Raw genomic sequence first — 19630 nt, forward strand, 5'->3', positions numbered from 1 at the left:
TGAATTGTGTTATGTACTTTCAGACCATGCCTATTGAAAATCAACAAAATTGGTTTATTAATAACTTCACAAATAACAAAAATGATATTATTTTCAGACCGGCTAGTGTTAAAAGATAGGAGACAATTTTCAAAAGCCGGTGAGCAGTTTTAAAGTAACACGTAAACTGAAATTACATTTTCTCGAGAACTACTTGTCCAAAAAACCTCATTTTTGGACAAGAGGCAAGGGTTATAATTTGTGATTTGTAATTTTAAAACAAAAATTGATTCAATGTACCGGCTTTTTCATACGAGTAGTTTTAAAAAACCTATTTCTTTTCAAATCACCAGTTTGTTTTTGGCGTTGCTGTTCTATTGTTATTCAAATTAAACTATTGTTAGTTGATAATTAGGTTTGTTAGTACCAGTGTGTGTCCTTCCTTATTTCATTCTGTACATAGGTATATACTTACAGAACATGCCTATTGATTTTCAGGTAAATTTTATTTTATTATTTTTTTTTATTTATTCAATTTCTGCCATATACATAACAAAGAAGACAAAACAATTATAAAAGGAGGCACGGAAAGACCAAACAGGTACTAAACACCTATGCTAGTTGGTCAACCCAAAAAACAACGGGGCTCGTCCGGGAAATGAACCCGGGGCCTCTCGCACCCAAAGCGAGAATCATGATAATTGATATATTGTTTGTCAAAAAAGCTTATCTTCCGTACGATATATTAAACAGCACGCATTCTGTCTTCTTTTAACATGGACATATTCTTTGATATGGACCAAGACATTAGTCGACTGGTCAAGTGGTTAAACTTACTACATGGGTTAAGGCAGAGGCGCCGAAAATCGGCACAGCTTCAAGACACTCCTTGATCATTATTCTGGTCAATCTTGATTTTAGAAAGGTCATTATTGCAATGCCGGAATTGTTTGTATCCAAAAATTATTTAAACAAATTATTAACCCCAGCAATATTTTATCTATGTAAAGCTAATACCTAAGGCAAAAAAAATGTATCTTTCAACATGCTCCGAGTCAGTGGATATATTTTGCCAAGTACTTCACTCAGTTTCTGAGTGCTTTCATTTGTTTGTTAGCACAATAGCGCCTATAGTTTTCAAGTTATTCTTCTGAATTTGTGGGTGTAGATAGCTATATACTTTCAGACCATGCCTATTGAAAATCAACAAAGTTCGTTTATTAACTTCACAAATAACAAAAATGATATTATTTTCAGACCGGCTAGTGTTAAAAAGGAGACAATTTTTAAAAGCCGGCGAGCAATCTTAAAGTAACAAGTGTACTGAAATTGCATTTTCTCGAGAACTACTAGTCCAAAAAACATCATTTTTGTACAAGAGGCGAGAGTTATAAATTGTGATTTGTAATTTTTAAAACATAATTTGATTTAATGTACAGGTTTATTGATACGAGTAGTTTTAAAAAACCTATTTCTTTTCAAATTCACCCGTTTGTTTTTCGCGTTGCTGTTCTATTGTTATTCAAATTAAACTATTGTTAGTTGATAATTAGTCTTTTTAGTAGTGTACTAGCGTGTGTCCTTTCTTATTTCATTCTGTACATAGGTATATACTTACAGATCATGCCTATTGATTTTCAGGAAAACTGATATATTGGTCATGTCTCAAAAGCTTATCTTCCGTAAGATATATTAAATAGCACGCATTCGGTCTTTTTTTAACATGGACATATTCTTTGATATGGATCAAAATATTATTCGAATGGTCAAGCGGTTAAGCTTACTACATGGGTTAAGGCATAGGCGCCGCAAATCGACACAGCTTCAAGACACTCCTCGACCATTATTCTGGTCAATCTTGATTTTAGAAAGGTCATTGTTGCAATGCCGGAATTGTTTGTATTAAAAATTATTTAAACAAATTATTAACCTTAGCAGTATTTTAACCATGTAAAGCTAATACCTAAAGAAAAAATTGTATCTTTCAACATGCTCCCAGTCAGTGGATATATTTTGCCAAGTACTTCACTCAGTTTCTGAGTGCTTTCATTTGTTTGTTTTTTTGTTAGCAGGATTACTCAAAAAATAATTACAAGATCTTTACCAAAATGAATAGACAGATAGATATGTGGTCAAGGACCATGGGACCATTTGGGACCACAGTCCCAATTCTGGACCACTTTTTAGTATACTTTTTCAGACCTGCTAGTATTAAAGGATAGCACAGAATTTTTCAAAAGCCGGCGAGCAGTCTTAAAGTAACAAGTAAACTGAAATTGCATTTTCTCGAGAACTACTTCATTTTTTAACAAGAGGCAAGAGTTATAATTTGTGATTTGTAATTTTAAAACATAATTTGATTTAATGTGCACGTTTTTTGATGCGAGTAGTTTCAGAAACCTATTTCACTCGTTTGATTTTCGCGTTGCTGTTCTATTGTTAGTCAACTGAAGCTATTGTTAATTGAAAGGCTTGTTACATAACCATTACACCAAACTCGCATACACATGCTTGTAATGAAATTAGCCACACACACAAATATATATATATATTTTTTTTACCGGAGAAATCTTATGTAGGAGAATTTTACAGTAGGCGGAGGTATGCACTCTCGGAGTGGCTTTCTAGTTTCATAATGTACCGATACACATTAAATTCACATACACATTATGCTTTGAAGACGTACATTTTCGAGGCTGTTTTGCTAAAGTGTCGTAACAGTGTCATATGCATCTTTACATGATCCACATGACACTGTGTCATAAACTTTTGATTATGATACTGCATCAATTATCAAATTATAGTACTGAGAACATCTAATTCCATGACTTCTACTATTCATAATACTATTTCTACTGTACCAAGGCTACAATAACTAGGCCTACTAACTTCGTTAATTAACGGAAATGAAACATGGGTAGTCTTCATGAACATTATTCCATATACCTTGCATCATCGTTAATTTCAAATTGATATTATTGAACCTCTTGTTAAATGAAGAAGAATACGGTAATAAGGTCAGTGGTAACCAATTACACAAGAAAATAATCTGCTTTGAACTAATTTGGTATGAAAATTCATTTTCATCAATGTGTATATTAGCTTGTGTATAGTATTACACACTAAGCAACATATCGAGGAAGTGGATAACCGTACGTCTATACTGCAAGGTTAGATGTAAATGGAAGATAATTATTGTAATTCAATAAGATATCTAATAATGTTTTCGATCAAATACTTCTATTAGTTGGGAGTTTGCGCGCGGTATATACACCTGATTTAATTAGTGTATATTATTTTAATAAAACAACAATATACATAGAAAGATTGTTCTACTCATTCACGACTATTATACTGATTAAGACCAAGCACTGTACCAATGTATTACTGATGAAGAAGAAGCCTTTAAAGTAGATTTTAAAAGCTTTTAAAAAAATAATGTAATGATCTACGTATCCACTATAACAATCCATTCAATTGAACATATCGTATTATAAAAACTTTTAATCAGCCAGCTAATTATTTACTGGTGTTTGTTCCCTGTTGACAGACTACTTCGATTTAAATTGATCAATAGTATTCCAAGACTTAAGGAATATAGGCCCTATATATTATTATCTACAATATAATACATTACATACCGATAAATCCAATTGCATACAGCTTACTAGATGTAACAGAAATGCCATGATAGAAAACAATATTTTGATATTAATAATACGAAAACAAAATAATATTTAGTTTCGAGCAAAAGTTTATTTTCTTTCTTTGTCCAAAAATAACAAATATCTCACGTTAATACATTTTCAAAATTATAAATATACATGGTACCGTATTCTCTATCATAACGTAATAATTATGTTATTACTCCATGATTCTACCAAATTATAATAACAATTAAAAATCGTCAATTTTGTGTTGACGTGTTCGATTCACAATTTTAGATTGTATGATCGGCGTTATATAAACAGAGACTATTTACCGCCAAAATTGCAATGACAAACATCCGACTGGCGTTCTGGTTTAACGTCAGTGCGTCGACGACGTGGTGTACACGGAGTGGCATCTCGAATCTGCCCTCATCTTGGTACATTTGTTTGTAACTGGAGCATCAAGTTATTATTTTATTGTGTTAAAGGTCTTTCACACCTGTTCCGGTACGGCGCCGGAAAATCCAATCGAACGTCGATGTTTCGTTTTCACGCGGCTACGCGCATATCGATTGGCTCATAGCCGCGTGGAGCGTCATGAAAAAGAAACATTGATGTTCGATTCGCCGGACCGGAAGCGTGCCGGAACAGGTGTGAAAGACCCTTTACTTCTGAATTAATTTCCATATAGAAGCTAAAAAAATAAACTTAGGCCTATTTCCAAAAAAGCAGTAAAGGGAAATATAAATGGGCGCGGCGCTGCAACAGTGGTAATAATAAGGGCCTACTTAAGAATACCAAACATTTTAATGACATTATTGTTTGTCTAATTCTGTTATGAAACAATGAATTACGGAATGACGCCGATGATTTTTAAATATCTAGAACAGACCAGTATTCAAACTTCTTGATTTGAGAGGTCAATAAAATGTGTCTGTGACGTAATATCGTGCGTGTGTCGTGATCTGAAATAAAACAAAAATTATTATGGTAATGTCGAATCATTAATCAAACTGAACTTTTGATCCAAATTATCTGTAAAAGAACAAATTAATCATTCATCTGAGTCAATATATAAAAATGTCAAAATTAAATGAATGAGGGAAAAAAAATTAAAATTCATAGCTTGTCAATCATGATAAAAATGAAATAAAAATATTAATTACACAGCGTATTAAATTATTATTTAAAATTGAAAGTAGAATTATTAGAATACAACAATGGAGATTATTATTTTTGTGACGTACGTGAGCACCAAGCTAAAATGCATAAAAGGCAGTCGCTTGTTCAGCCCCCGTCAGGAATGTTAGAGTAGGTCTTTGTTATTATTATTTATTTCTATTATAAATACTTAAAGATTATTTTCTGAAATGCCAAAGGGGGATAAACAATTAAGACCTTTTTGGCGTGTCATATTTTAATTTTGGTAAAATGTATAAATTAATATTAGGCCTATAACAACAGCGGCACAAACAAATCGCAAACATACATACATATCGAAAAAATACAAGAAAAAATTAAATCATTATAGCAAATACTTCATAATTCATGCCTTTTTTATATATCTTTTACTAAACTTATTAAATACATCATAAAGAGGATTAGGCTAAACTTTGGGTCATTAATAAATTAGTCAGAGTTACCAAAAGTTAACATTAATTTTACACCAGAAATCAAAAGATATCAATGATTAAACTACTCGTGTTAGATCATGGCACTTTCAAGATTAAACAACGTTTTGACTCGCTGATAATACATTTAGGCATAGTAGGCCTATATAAAAAAGAAATGGATTATGAGAATGAAAGGTGAAATAATTGGACTTTAGAGTATTTTACAAATGCGATTGATTGGAGTCAGTGTCCTACAATAAATACAATATTACTTTAATTAGTATTACATAATTTCTAAATTTTATCAATTTCGTGAATAAAAAAATGCAATCTAAAATATATATACTTTATATACATATCAATCATATCCTGCTAGTTTGTTAACTTGAAATAATGGTAATGTTGACGTGGTATTAAAACAATTGCGACATAAAGCGTTTTTAATACGTACAATAAACCAGAATCACTGTGTCATAAAAGTGTCACATCCGATATAAACATCTATAAAAATGACTGTATTTAGCTCTCAGCAGTACTACATTCAAATTCAAACGAGTATATAATATGACGACCGAAAAAAGAAAGCTTCTTGAATCCAATCATTTTACATCGATTGTAATTGTTATAGGTTTTGTTCAGTTGTCTTGGATTGTTGTCAAATTATTATCCTATAATCACAACTAATATTATAGACACCTTAATACTAGTAGAACAATTGCCGTCATCAAGTAAAATTACACCCATCACAATCATATTATTGGATCTAAGGCCGTGTTTCCGCAGCCAAAAAAACATTATCGGTTAATTTTTTAACCAATAAAGTGCGCATGGTTAGTCATTACCAAACAACCAGATGCCCAATCACAACGCAACAATTTGTCCTTCAGGTCAAAGGTTAAAAATTATCACATTTTATCCGATAATTATCCGGTTAAACCCCGTTTCCACAGGCAGTTTATCGGTTAATTATCGGTTAAGTTTTAGCTGCGGACATACGGCCTATACATAAACCGTTATCGTACAACCATGACTATTGGACTAGGTTTTGTTGAGTCAAGAAAAGAGAAAGCCATTCTTATCTACCGACAGAATAGGCATTTCATTTCTAAAACTGCATACGGCTTACTCTACAATCCACACCGTCTGTTGTTCGGTGACGAATCATTCTTCATTACGCTACCAAATCTACGCGAATCTACTTTTACTATGGTGTTAATATAATATAACATAAGTCGTTTCATTAATGTATTATTATATAGTATTCTAACAGTCAAAGGGAAGCTCTAAATTACCAGGCGACAATACTGCACGGAAAGATAATACAAGTGCGCATTGTAAAAATTATGATCAGATCTAATTTGTTTGTGGAATAAGAAAACTGAAATATTCAACATTTATTCTAGTAATTAATTGTAAATCACAGATTCTTTACTAGGCAAACTTAATAATACCGTCTAATCACTGCAGCATCTTATTCCAGTTAAGAAGATAAGTACGCATAATAAATTTAATAGTATATTTCAAATTTGCTTTCAACGTGACGACGATATAACAAAACGATGCAATAGCCAATGTCATCATGTAAAAATTATAATATATTTTTTATTTTTTTAGAAAACAGGTCTGATAATTAGTGTTTCCTTAAGATGCTATTATGAATCTGGACCACGATGGTACCATTATCTACTTGCCTGATTGTTATTATTTTCAAACACTTAGTATCCTAGTTATCGTTAGCAATTTCTCTTTAAATCGAAATCCCGGTTCAAAAGCCTCTACTTAATGAAAGTTCTACAGACTAGTACGTCTTTGTTAAATACATCCACCTACCTCACTAAAGAGCAGTTTTGACTGGTTTAATTTTGATTCATAACGTGCGCTATCAGGGCTATAAACAGATTAATCATAATTCTGTGGATGGCTAATGTCTATTGATTCATAATCCTTCTTAATTCGTTCGCAACTTCCATAACTCATTGATAGAATAGGACATTTGATCTACGAATCTAGGCGGTAAGCTTTCATGTTCTATAGAAATATAATCATGAAATACTCATCTGAAGCCTATGATGATGTAATAGCAATTATATGCAGGCCTATATAAGGAGTGTTTTTAAATAGTAAAATACCAAGAAAACGACTAACATTAGTAATGTTTGAATGATGAATAAACGATGATGGTGATGATGATGATAAAAAATGATGATATTGTTGTTGATGCTGATGAAGAAGAGGATGAAAAATGACGATGTTGTTGTTGATGATGATGATGAAGAAGAAAAATAGGACAAAAAATGATGATGTTGTTGATGATGAAAGAAGAAGATGATGATGATGATGAAGAAGAAGATGAGGATAAAAATTGATGACGTTGATTATGATGATGTTAAAGATGATGATGAAAAATGTTGATAATGAAGAAGAGAATGAAAAATGATGATGATGAAGAGGAAGAAAAATGATGATGTTAATGATAAGGATGATGATGAAGAGGACGAAAAATGATGTTGTTGATGATGACGATGGCTATAGGTAAGGAGGATGATAATGAATAGGATAATTACGACAGGGATGATGAAAAAATTGTTTTTTTAAAATATGTTGATGATGATGATAATGATGGTGACAAGAGTTGATATCGATATACTTAAATAAACATATGATGGCGATAACGGTCAATGATGACGTGTTAAACTGTTTTAAAATTATATTATTACACATACATTACGTTCAATTGCTTTTACTCTAAAGAAAATTAAAAAGCATTCAGAAATGTCACCTAAATTGAATACTTGAAGTTGTTTACGTCTGCTTCAAAGGGATGATGATGTTTGATGTAAACACTTTTTAGTTTTTCTATTTAACTGATTTATATTAGATATATACTCGACTTTTTTTTATGGACAATTGTTATGTAAACCGCCACTTACCGGTGATATGTTGTGTGTAAACCGCCACTTACCGGTGATATGTTGTGTGTAAACCGCCACTTACCGGTGATATGTTGTGTGTAAACCGCCACTTACCGGTGATATGTTGTGTGTAAACCGCCACTTACCGGTGATATGTTGTATGTAAACCGCCACTTACCGGTGATATGTTGTGTGTAAACCGCCACTTACCGGTGATATGTTGTGTGTAAACCGCCACTTACCGGTGATATGTTGTGTGTAAACCGCCACTTACCGGTGATATGTTGTGTGTAAACCGCCACTTACCGGTGATATGTTGTGTGTAAACCGCCACTTACCGGTGATATGTTGTGTGTAAACCGCCACTTACCGGTGATATGTTGTGTGTAAACCGCCACTTACCGGTGATATGTTGTGTGTAAACCGCCACTTACCGGTGATATGTTGTGTGTAAACCGCCACTTACCGGTGATATGTTGTGTGTAAACCGCCACTTACCGGCGATATGTTGTGTGTAAACCTAATCTAAAATGTTCTTCTTTTGTTGTCTTTGTGCAACGACATAAATTTACAAAACAGTTCGAAGTAAACAAGATTCATATGACATTATTATTTTTAGTATTTTTATTCATTAGCATTATCAAGAATTGCCAAAAGCGAAATTAATCCGTTGTCTATGTCTGCAGCAATGATCATACTATTTTTCAAAAACCACAATACAGTGCGTTTTCCCTTTTATTTATTTTATACTTTGTAGATTCGGAGAACTGGCAAAATGTAATTATTCATTCATATTTAATAACATTATATTGATTAGATTATGATAAAATGTCAACATTTTTAGTTAAAGGTATTTACAAATCCTGACCATTATGAATAATATATAAACGTATTTATATATTAATCCAAAGGCAAATTACTGAAAATATGACAATGCTGTGGGTATCAGTGGCTGGATCTCAATGGAGATACAAAAAAAAGCTAAAAGCTAAATCAAAACGATAAAGAAAAACAGCCAGAAAAGTTCGCAGAGCTTTCCAGCAACACTAGCCCTTCATCAGTGCAAGTGAAGGAATTTGGATAACGTCATAGTATAAGAACTGGCAAGTGCTGCCTGGGTGGACAGGAATAAAAGAAATACAACAAAGGGTGACAGGGTGGAGTCTGAATAAGAGTAGAAAACAAAGAAGGTAGCTTGGTAGAGATATAAACAATTTGGGAATTTAACTAAAAAACAGCTTAAATTTATGTATTATTATATATTTAATATTTTTGAAGAACAGAAATGTATTAATATAAATTATGTAAATCATTAGAGGTGTTGATCGATTCGTAGTGGGTTAACTATGCTTAAAAACTAACCTACTGATTGTCTCAATCAATACTGTACACAGCTGCTGTATTCAAAATTAAAACTATAGATCTAAAAAAGAACCACGTGCAACTAAACTAAATATATTTATCTGTTCAAGAAAGTTTCATCAGCGTTTCCAAACAACTAACATTGTTAATTTGCATGGTGCATATATGAAGGCCGATCAATAAACTAAGATTGTTTATTTATTGTTGATAAATTAATTTTAAAAACACCTTATTGAATTAAGGGTAATATTATTTGAAGAATATAGGCCATTTTATCATAATTACTGTATGTTACCGTATTGTTCGTAAATGGAATTTGTTTCCTAATTATTTGGCATAACTGCTTTTTTGGGTATATACATTATCTGAACAATTCAGTACAGTATCCAAGTTCTATAGAAAACAATACCGTGGATATACCATTTATCTACATAATAACTGATATTAAGAAGAGTGTGATACTTTGCAATGTACAATATAAGGAATTCTCCAGAAAACTATGCAATGTACAATATAAGGAATTCTCCAGAAAACTATACATTAAATAAACAAATTATCAGTCCTAAAGCCTGTATTCAGATCTAGTAGATCAGATCAAATAGTTATAACTAAATAAGTCGCCAAGATTGCAGCAAACTGAAAATATATAATGGATAATAGGATGTCTCTGAGAAGGCCAGTCATTATAATGAACCATTACATAGTAATATAGGCGTTATTGAAAAATCTATAGACAATTCTGTACATCAGTAATCCAAGGTTTAGTAACAAAACAATCGAAAAATATCGTTTAAGAAAAATGAACCTCATGCGTACAATATCTATCGGTATGAATGAAGAAAGAATAAATACACGCCTACTCTAAAAGAGAAAACAAAATGATTATACAATGTTCGTTGACTTCAAATCTTGTTAAAAAAAAACCTAAAGATACAAAGTATAAATATACACTATAAATAAATGCACGTCAAACAAATATCTGGTCAATTAATCCTTTTCTGACGATTGTTTGTTTGCATCAAAGCGATTATATCGAACTACTTTGACGACATATCACCTGGGTCGTATTGTAGCATAATTGTGTTTGTCCAATATGATAAATGTATGATATTGCCTAAGTTGCTGTTGATAAATCATTCATTTTTTTCTAACTTGCATCTGAGTAAATCATTCAGCAGCCTAAACAAGTTAAATGTACTACCATTTTCTACTATATTATAGGCGCGGAATCCTTTAAAGCTGACTTTGACTTCCATGGTAGCGTCTTCTGAATAAAACGGTTAGCAGCGCACAACAACTATACAATTCTTTTTACAACAAATACTTTTAAAGAGTTTCTACGACAGAATTGCTTCAAAGACGAAAACAAGTATTGGAATATTAATGTAAATGGTTAGCTGTATATTCATAATATAATATCTTCGCCGTTTTTAGTAAGTCAGTCAACATTACTCTTTAAAACGTCATATTCACATTGAAACTAAAGAACTTAAAGATTATGTTTTCGGGTAGCATTTTCCTTCACAGAACTATGAAACTCGAGAAAAGAGAAACATAGCCAACAGCAGTGAGCGATATCTATCAACAGGAAATGTATATGTCTATATAGGACGTCAAATGTCGTAGTACGACATTGTACGCGCGCTTCCTTCATGTTCAAATATTAGCCTCGTCACGTTTGCATTAATTTTTGGCAATAATCATTTAACATTAAAATTGTGTTTAGGGAATCAACACTTAACACTAGGTAATAGCACTTATATAGTGCCTAGATAAGTGAGTGAATAAATACGACCAAAAAAGGTTGGGAATCAACGTCTAAAATAGTTCTTATATTCATAATAATATAAAACCACTACAATGACAAACTCTTGTCCGTTATTAATATGACAGTATACCGATATCCAATCAAATATAACGTTGCTGAACAACCAAACACGGTTAATAATCCCCCTCTAATCAAATTAGAGGGGGATTTTTTTAATTTTAATAATTAGCTCTTTGTCTACTCTATACGTTTACTAGGCTGATTTCTGAATGTACGTAAGCTTCAAATTCAACAGTTTTACTAAAATAATAAAAAGATCGTTAGTAGTACCTTATAATACACTTTAGTCTCTTTAGAAATGGCCCATCACATACACCAGGTGTGTCTATAAAATCAGTGTTATCTTTATTGAAGAGAGTGCTAAGTGTCGTAGATATGTTTAATAAGTCTTCTTTAATATCAGCCATGTCTTTATTGGATTCTGTAAAGAGATGAGTATACATTGTAATAACAGTATATTGACATACGTCATCATGCACATTTTTATACTTTGATTTTCCAACTTTTATTTACGCGATTTCATTGATAAAAATTGTCTTCCCGTACTATGATTAACAATGCTACACACAAACTTACATTTATTGTCAATACTATCCAATCTTTTACATGTTTTAATGTTTTAGCACATTCAACGTTTAAAGTATACGTTAAATGTGTTAAAACATGAAAAATGTAAAAGATTGTTTTTATTTCTGACTGGGTTTATATTCTATTGGACATTGTGTCTCAATTGTAATTGTGTATGTTCTCGGCTCCAGGGAAAAAACAATCATGAGTTTATCTGGATTTTCGTGGATAAATTGAATTTTAAAAAATGAAGTACAGTGGCATCTTTAGCTCAAATGACAACTGAAGTAAATTGCCCTAGGTTCAATTCCCTATAGTTGCAACCATAGTAATGTAAAAACTGGAATCTATGACCTTTCGCGCGCATATCGTGAATGTTATAGAATTTGTAGCAGGTGTATAAAATTGCGTTATATATGACGTCATTAAAAATCAGAACAAGACACAATTATAAGGCAATTAAGCCGAGTCGTACAGCCCATTGGGACTATTCAACCTGGTTCTTTATTGAGTCTTTGATAGATAAAAAGATGTGATCACTACTCATCTTGACAAGGTATTTAGAGTACAACGTTCTGACGCCGTATTCACATAAATTGTCGGTGACAGAGAGAAAACGATGATACATAAATCGACGCGCGCGTACAAATGATGATAATAATACATCACACACTAGCGTAAACGTTTGTGTCACTATTATTTATTTATTACTCAAGTATATATCTTTGTAAAATTAAAGCCAGTAAATTCCACAAAGCTCAAGAAGAAAGTTTAACTGATTTGATTTGTAGAATAATGATTGTTTTTCTCGGATTTGAGTATAAATTAAAACTAAATCATTCACAAACACAGCTTATGAAAATTTGTTTAAATCCTATTAAGTTATACACATCATAATTAACTAATTATCATTATTGGTAAAGTAGCTTGTTCTTCTCAAACACCCGCCTTTGTTGCGTATAACCTTTTACCGTGATTTTCATTTACAGCCCTGTACTAATACGTAAATACATTTGATTATCGGTGGTTAAAATGTCAATAAACTACAGCAAAACGAGAAATAATAAATAGTTAGTAGGGGGATTATTTACGTTTGGTAAGGCCTGTATACGCAAGTTTAGTACCTTACGGTGATGTATGTAAAGCTCTGTCTACACTATCAAATTAGTTTGACAAATAAAGTGTGATGTGCCCAAATACCTCCCACACACAACCATCAGCTCCAGTTCACCCTCCCCAAAGTCAGGACACAACGCACAAAAAACTTCATTAATTTCCAAGGAGTTTTCAATGATTGGTGAATAATCAGGAACTGAGTTATGATTAGCAAATTGTGAACCCATTTTGGTTTGTTGTACACTATGTTTTTTTTTCTTTGATAAATTTTTTTAAATATTTATGTCAACTTCATCACTGTTTACTTGATGCAATAACAGGAAATAAATAAAATAAATAATAAAATAAATAATAAAATATATGGTAGTAATATGGCCAATTATGGTAGTGATATTACATCATCATGTCCATATATGGGCACATCACATTTTTTTGTCACATATAGTTTGATAGTGTAGACTTAAGGCCAATTGTGGTGGAAACTCATCTTTATGTCCAGCTTGGTACATTTGGTCCGCCTTGTGGTTCAAGGAAAGCTCTTGAGTTTGGGATAAACACCGTAAGAAAAACCTACTGACAACACGTCCTGCCAACGCATCAGTATATGGAAAACAGCCTCAAGTATGGTAACGGATGCTTGAGGAGGAGGGCTAAATTCCGTTAAGCTCTGTCTACACTATCAAACTTTATGCGACAAAAAATGTGATGTGCCCATATATGGACATGGTGATGCCATATCACTACTATTTAAGCATATCACACTTTTTTTTCAAACTAGTTTGATAGTGAAGACAGAGCTTTAGTAAGTATTTACATTTGAAGTAAAACAAATTGTATACAAACAAGAAAATATGTTTATTAAAATAATTAGTATTTGATTTACATACCTGATAATGATGTGTACGTTCGTTTTCCCCATCTACTGTGTTTTGGAGGGTGATTGAGGCGGCGTACTGCTTCGATCGGCGTTACAGTGGATAGAATTAAAACATACACAAGAGTCATACATAATATCGACGTCACCGGACTGTTGTTAACCATCTTAAAACTGTAATCGAAACAGAGTGAACTTACTGAGAGATGTGTGTTTACTGAACAAGTTGAACGTTTTGTGAAGCCTTCAAACAATAATTACGGATAACGTCACTAACATGTACAACTGAAACGCAACTCGATATTGGCATAGAAACAAAACATAGACATAAGCTATGATTATTATTTTCTAATTTTTACAATAAATTGTTATATTTATATGCAAATGAGAGCTACCAACAAAATAAGCGGATTAAAGTATTATATTTAGTTAATAATAATGTTTAAAGTATCGTAAGCCAAAACTGCCTTAGATGTTCGACCTATTTGTTGTTAAGTTATAACCAATCAAAAGAAAGAACGAACGCTATTTTTCATTTGTTAAAAATGAACCCAAAGACAAAATGTATACGGTATGCTGTTTGTATCTTTGGTGTAGTTTTCCAAATTTGAGTGTACTGTAAATGGTGAGTATTTAGTGTGGTCGCACTCTCCTACACCTCAATAGAAATGCTTAGCCTCAGTATCAACTTCTATGAAGTAAAACGTCATGCCAAGATATCGCAATATTATTTTTAAAAATGGCAAAAGCAATTAGTATGTTCATTTTGAATGTTATAATATATCGAGCCTAAGTTATCAACGAAACATTCTCGGGGGATTCGAACCCGCAAAGGGCGAGTATCATAATAATCGTTACCACAATATCACCATACATATACAATATAATTTTTCTAATTACTGAAACGTTATAGCTTACTTTCTATACATTGCATCTATTCTATTATGACATTGATATTCAATTAGATATCAGTATGGCCCAGGTTCAAATTTTCTGAATTAATCAAACAATTTTTCTTGGAATTTAACCAAAATATACATTATAGGCCTATACACGATTCCAACGTGAAATAATAAAACAAGAAATAACATTATTTACTGTAATTTAGGTTGATACCTTTAGATTTAAAACAAGAACAAAACGATGCTCATTATACGACTCTAATTTAATATGTCTCACAATGCATGGTAGGCCCTTTAAAATGACGAATTTAAAGTACTTCAAAAAGTATTCAGGAATCTTCACACAGCTAGGTCTTGAGTAAATAGAAAAATAAATATATTCATAAACTCTAGCTAGATTTTCATAATACATTTTGATAGGTGAAAACAATACAACGGTAAATAAATATGTGATTATCTTACATTCCTCATTGTGAAATATCAGAGGTTCTTCCTACACAACACAACATAGCCTATTGAACATCATTGTCCTTCAAACCTTATAATACTGTATAATCACACCTATAATTAGCAACCATCAATTTCATATTAATCATTAATTACGGACAATTTCAATTCGGCACTTTGTCAAAATACGTAAATGACACGGCAAACGAGATTAATGACGTCACAAGATTGTATAAACCGAAGTAAAGCGAGAAAACATTGCATATTCATACAGTAGTATACTCGCGAGCATTCCACTCGCGTGTACTTTATTAAATGAACTTTAAAAACTACATTTTCGCAATTTTAAATTCGAAAATAGGTGTAGAGTTTCAGCATTTTGTCTGATACGTAAATGACGGTATAACCAGGAATGATGTCATCATAGATACGAAAGAAGGACGTTACGTTACATATTTTAACTACACCGGCGTAGTGCACTCGTACTCGCGATTATATATAATATCGCGAGTTTTGTTTATAAACATAGCTAATTACTCCTGATTTTTTAAATATAGATATTTATCATAATCATAGTACTAAGTACAAATAGTTGAACTGTAAAATCAACAATTCAAAAATCGTGAAAAATGGGTGTAGAGAGTTGAATTAAATCTGTCTAGATGAACACTGCTTTATTCCCAGTCTGGCAATACGTTAAATAGACCAGAGAAGTAATATCGCTTCCCTGAACACACTATATCACAATCCTAGACAATCGCAATAAGAGTTCGCACAGGATTAATCACAAATCCACACAGAAAGGCTCGACACGCTACAGAGAGAAATTACTCTTTTAATCTAATTTTGATATGACAAGCATTTTACTTTCAGAACGGCAAAGAAAAACAACATATTATATCACAACATGTACATAACAAATATTCTTATGATTAACTTTCTTGGCAAGGTGAATCAGTAGTAAGATCGTATTGACAGTGAGCATTATGTAGTAGGATAGACGACGTTAATGCCGTTAGTATTAGATATTGACTATGACAAACTAATCATGTGATGAGACTGAGCTGTTAGTTATCTGGGTGAACTGGCATATTCATGAACGTAGTAATTTACCAGTGGCATAACGGCTAAAGCGCACACTGGCTAAGCCCCTGAGGGATTAAAATATGTCGAAAACGGCTAAAAACGCCCGAAGGCGTTGGAGGGTCACGGGCCTCAGGCCTTTGCGTTACGCCACTGTAATTTACCCGCTTGTTACCTACCCACCAAAGTTAGTAAATTCGTCCAAGCATCTAACTTAGTGGGTAAATTAACTAAGCTCGAACGGGCCAAATAATTTGGGATCAATTCTGGGGTTTATTTCTACAAAATTTTAAAGAAATGTAAATATGATATGGGCCTACACTTTTGATTTATAGAAAATCGAATATAGGCCTATAGATATCTTTAAATGGTAGGCCTATAACTTGATATGTTTATTTCAGCCAAAACGGTTAATAAAAGTAGGCCTACAGTAATATAAAAAACAGATTTATGTATGGCTGATAACAAAATGTAAAAAAAATTTAAATGAGCGATATACATGTCACTAAAATTTGAATAAATCAATTTATCATAATCATTCAACAATGACCTTAATTTATACATATTTAAATACTATTCATTAAGTTTAGTAATAGTCATCGGAACAATTTTGACATTTCATAATTATTTCTCTGATGTGAAATTAATTAAACAAAAAGTCAATCGTTCTCAATCCGTTCACGCAAAAATCTGATCGCACAGTCGTAATAAAAACGAACGTAGTAACAACTCAGCATTCGATAAATAGGTAAATGTTGATGGAATACTTTTCATAAATTGAATTTAACAGAACACCCGACAGTCATACACAGTCTACGACTTATTATACTTACTGACGATTATATATAAATTCGAGGTGTCCAATACACATTATACGAATCGTGTTACTTCACTGCGATACCGACAGCATATTCGTTAGATGTGATGTGAATGCGAACAGCACTAAGTGATATATATTTTGAATAATGCAAACTTTCTAACTATCCAGATATAATTCGATAATCAGTGTAACACAACCAGTCATAATGTTGACGCGCGCGTACAAATTAGTTAGTATCAGTATTAACAAGTGCGCGTGATGTTATTGACGATATGTTCAATGACACCAAGGACACGGATAATACAGGAAGAATTCAAAAAGTCATATACGCTTCTATCCATGTTTCATTTTTAACAATTTAAGTTGTTGATGCTTTCGAAATAATATTTGCAATTCATTAAGGGAACATTTATCACTTAGTCTCAATAAGATAAAACGGATTATGTTTCCCGATACGTGATTAAATTTGCTTGTTGTTAAGGGTATCTTTCTACCAATCAACGTTATACTGAATATATTCATCTATAAATATAATACTGCTTGAATTCTACATAGGGAGCGTACAAAGTGCGTTTTAGACGCCTTACTATGATTGAAGATTAAAAGAGCGAAAGATGACAGTGGGATAGCTACTTCACTGTCAACATTTTGAATCACACAACTTCCATAAGTATATTACGAGTTAAAAACCCTGTAACTTTAAATTGAAATCGACAATAATATTAATAATTCAGATAAGTTACAACGATATTAACAATAATGATGACGATATTGATAATAATACTGATAAATATGATGGTATATTTATAGTCATAGGCCTAATCATTTAATTAAACAAGAATTTCACAGCACGACAATTGTTGAACGCGCGCGCACAGGACTTTCGATATTATCAACGTTGCATCATGCACAAGGTACGTTGACATATTATTTTTCTATTCGTGGTAATAATAATAATAGTAATAATAATAATATTTTAACACGAATCACGATAAACATGAGGATTATGAGAGCTAGCTAGGACAGTGGGTTGCAACTCACAGCTCTTTCAACTCCACTCCCTAAGCCTCAAATGAGACTTATTTTATAAGCACGATGAATTATAAAATAGTTTATCCATCTTGTAATTGGCGAGTTGGATGCGTATAAAATAAACACAATTCGATAAAAAAAACTTCAAAATTAGGCGTTATTATAATAACACACAACACACAAGTGATATCTTTTTTAACGATAATCAAACAGATAAACCCTTTTTTATATACACATTTACAAAAAACTAACAAAATTATATTTTAATTTTGTTTCTAAAAATAAACAATAACGTCACTACGTAGTTGTTTGATTGATGACCAATGAAACGGTTAATTCGTTTTACTATTAATTTATAAAAAAGAACAACAAATTATACATCAGAGCTTTTATCTGAAAATGTGGAGCAATTTAACATGGTTATACGTGAGAACCCATTGTCAGTATAGTAATGTTTAATTGAAGACTGACCCGGCCCAGATCATGTTTTAAATAATACACCGTTTACTCATTCGCATTGGATCTAATTAATTTACGTGAGAAAATAAAATAAAAATAATTTACATTTCACATTCATTTGTTTAGCAGGCAAAAATAAAGTTATATGCATCTTAGTTTTTGAATAAAGACAAGTTGAAAATTAAACAAAGGAGAGAGAAAACAGTTACTAGGGAAGAGTTTCCCACTAGCTAATTACAAAATCTATGTTAGAGCAATATCACCTTTTATTTAAATCAGGTTCTTACCAGTAAGCATCCTTTGATATTATAACAGCAATGAAAATACAATTATGTTCAGTCTAGACTATACATACCGTTTGAGATCTCTAAGTAGATTATTGAATGCGTTTGGTTTCAAATAAAACACCGATGAATGAATTCGTTGCTCGCTATTCTTAATAAAACTACAATAAAAAGGCAATTGCACTTAAGACTATAGTGTTATTCTTGTTTAACGAGGTAACCCATCAGTCTCAGATTTAATAAAAGTGTAAACTTGTTTCAGCTCAGCTGGCGGATTTATAACGCAACTGAGCTAGACTTTCAATCGTTTGGGGGCAGTATAGAAAAAAGGAATGCAATGGGAGTCCCCCGGCGATGAATAAAAAAAAACACGCCCACCAGTTAAGAATGACAACTTAAGATACCACGAAATAGCCTACTTTTATAGTTGATACAAGCTTATTTGTTGTCAATCAGTCTACAACTTACAAAATATCGTAATATAATAACGCGTGTACAGTAAGGTACTAAATATATTTCAATTTCCGGTTAAGAAAGTCTGAATGAGGGGTCTGTGGGTACCCAGTACAGCCAGACACACAACCGTTGTGTGTCTGGCTGCACTGTTACAGTGTGTGAAGGCACACGTTCAAAAAGAGTTGAAAATCAACTTGTGTCGTTAGATCACTAAATTTTAAAAAAAATGTGTTTATGTAGGCAGGG

At 32.2% G+C, this 19630-nt stretch overlaps 1 protein-coding gene across 1 annotated transcript; it reads right to left on the reverse strand.

Annotated features, from left to right (window-relative positions):
- Window positions 1-3724: 3724 nt before the first annotated feature.
- LOC140039724 (uncharacterized) lies at window positions 3725-19226 on the reverse strand. Its single transcript, XM_072085339.1, has 4 exons — window positions 19000-19226; window positions 13915-14075; window positions 11615-11765; window positions 3725-4594 (listed from the first exon to the last, which is right to left on the reverse strand). Exons 2-4 carry the CDS (start codon window positions 14066-14068, stop codon window positions 4528-4530), a joined length of 372 nt encoding a protein of 123 aa, XP_071941440.1. The 5' UTR covers window positions 14069-14075; window positions 19000-19226; the 3' UTR covers window positions 3725-4527.
- Between the last annotated feature and the right edge of the window lie 404 nt (window positions 19227-19630).

This window comes from Antedon mediterranea, chromosome 2 (genome assembly GCF_964355755.1).
Source record: "Antedon mediterranea chromosome 2, ecAntMedi1.1, whole genome shotgun sequence".
Taxonomy (NCBI): domain Eukaryota; kingdom Metazoa; phylum Echinodermata; class Crinoidea; order Comatulida; family Antedonidae; genus Antedon; species Antedon mediterranea.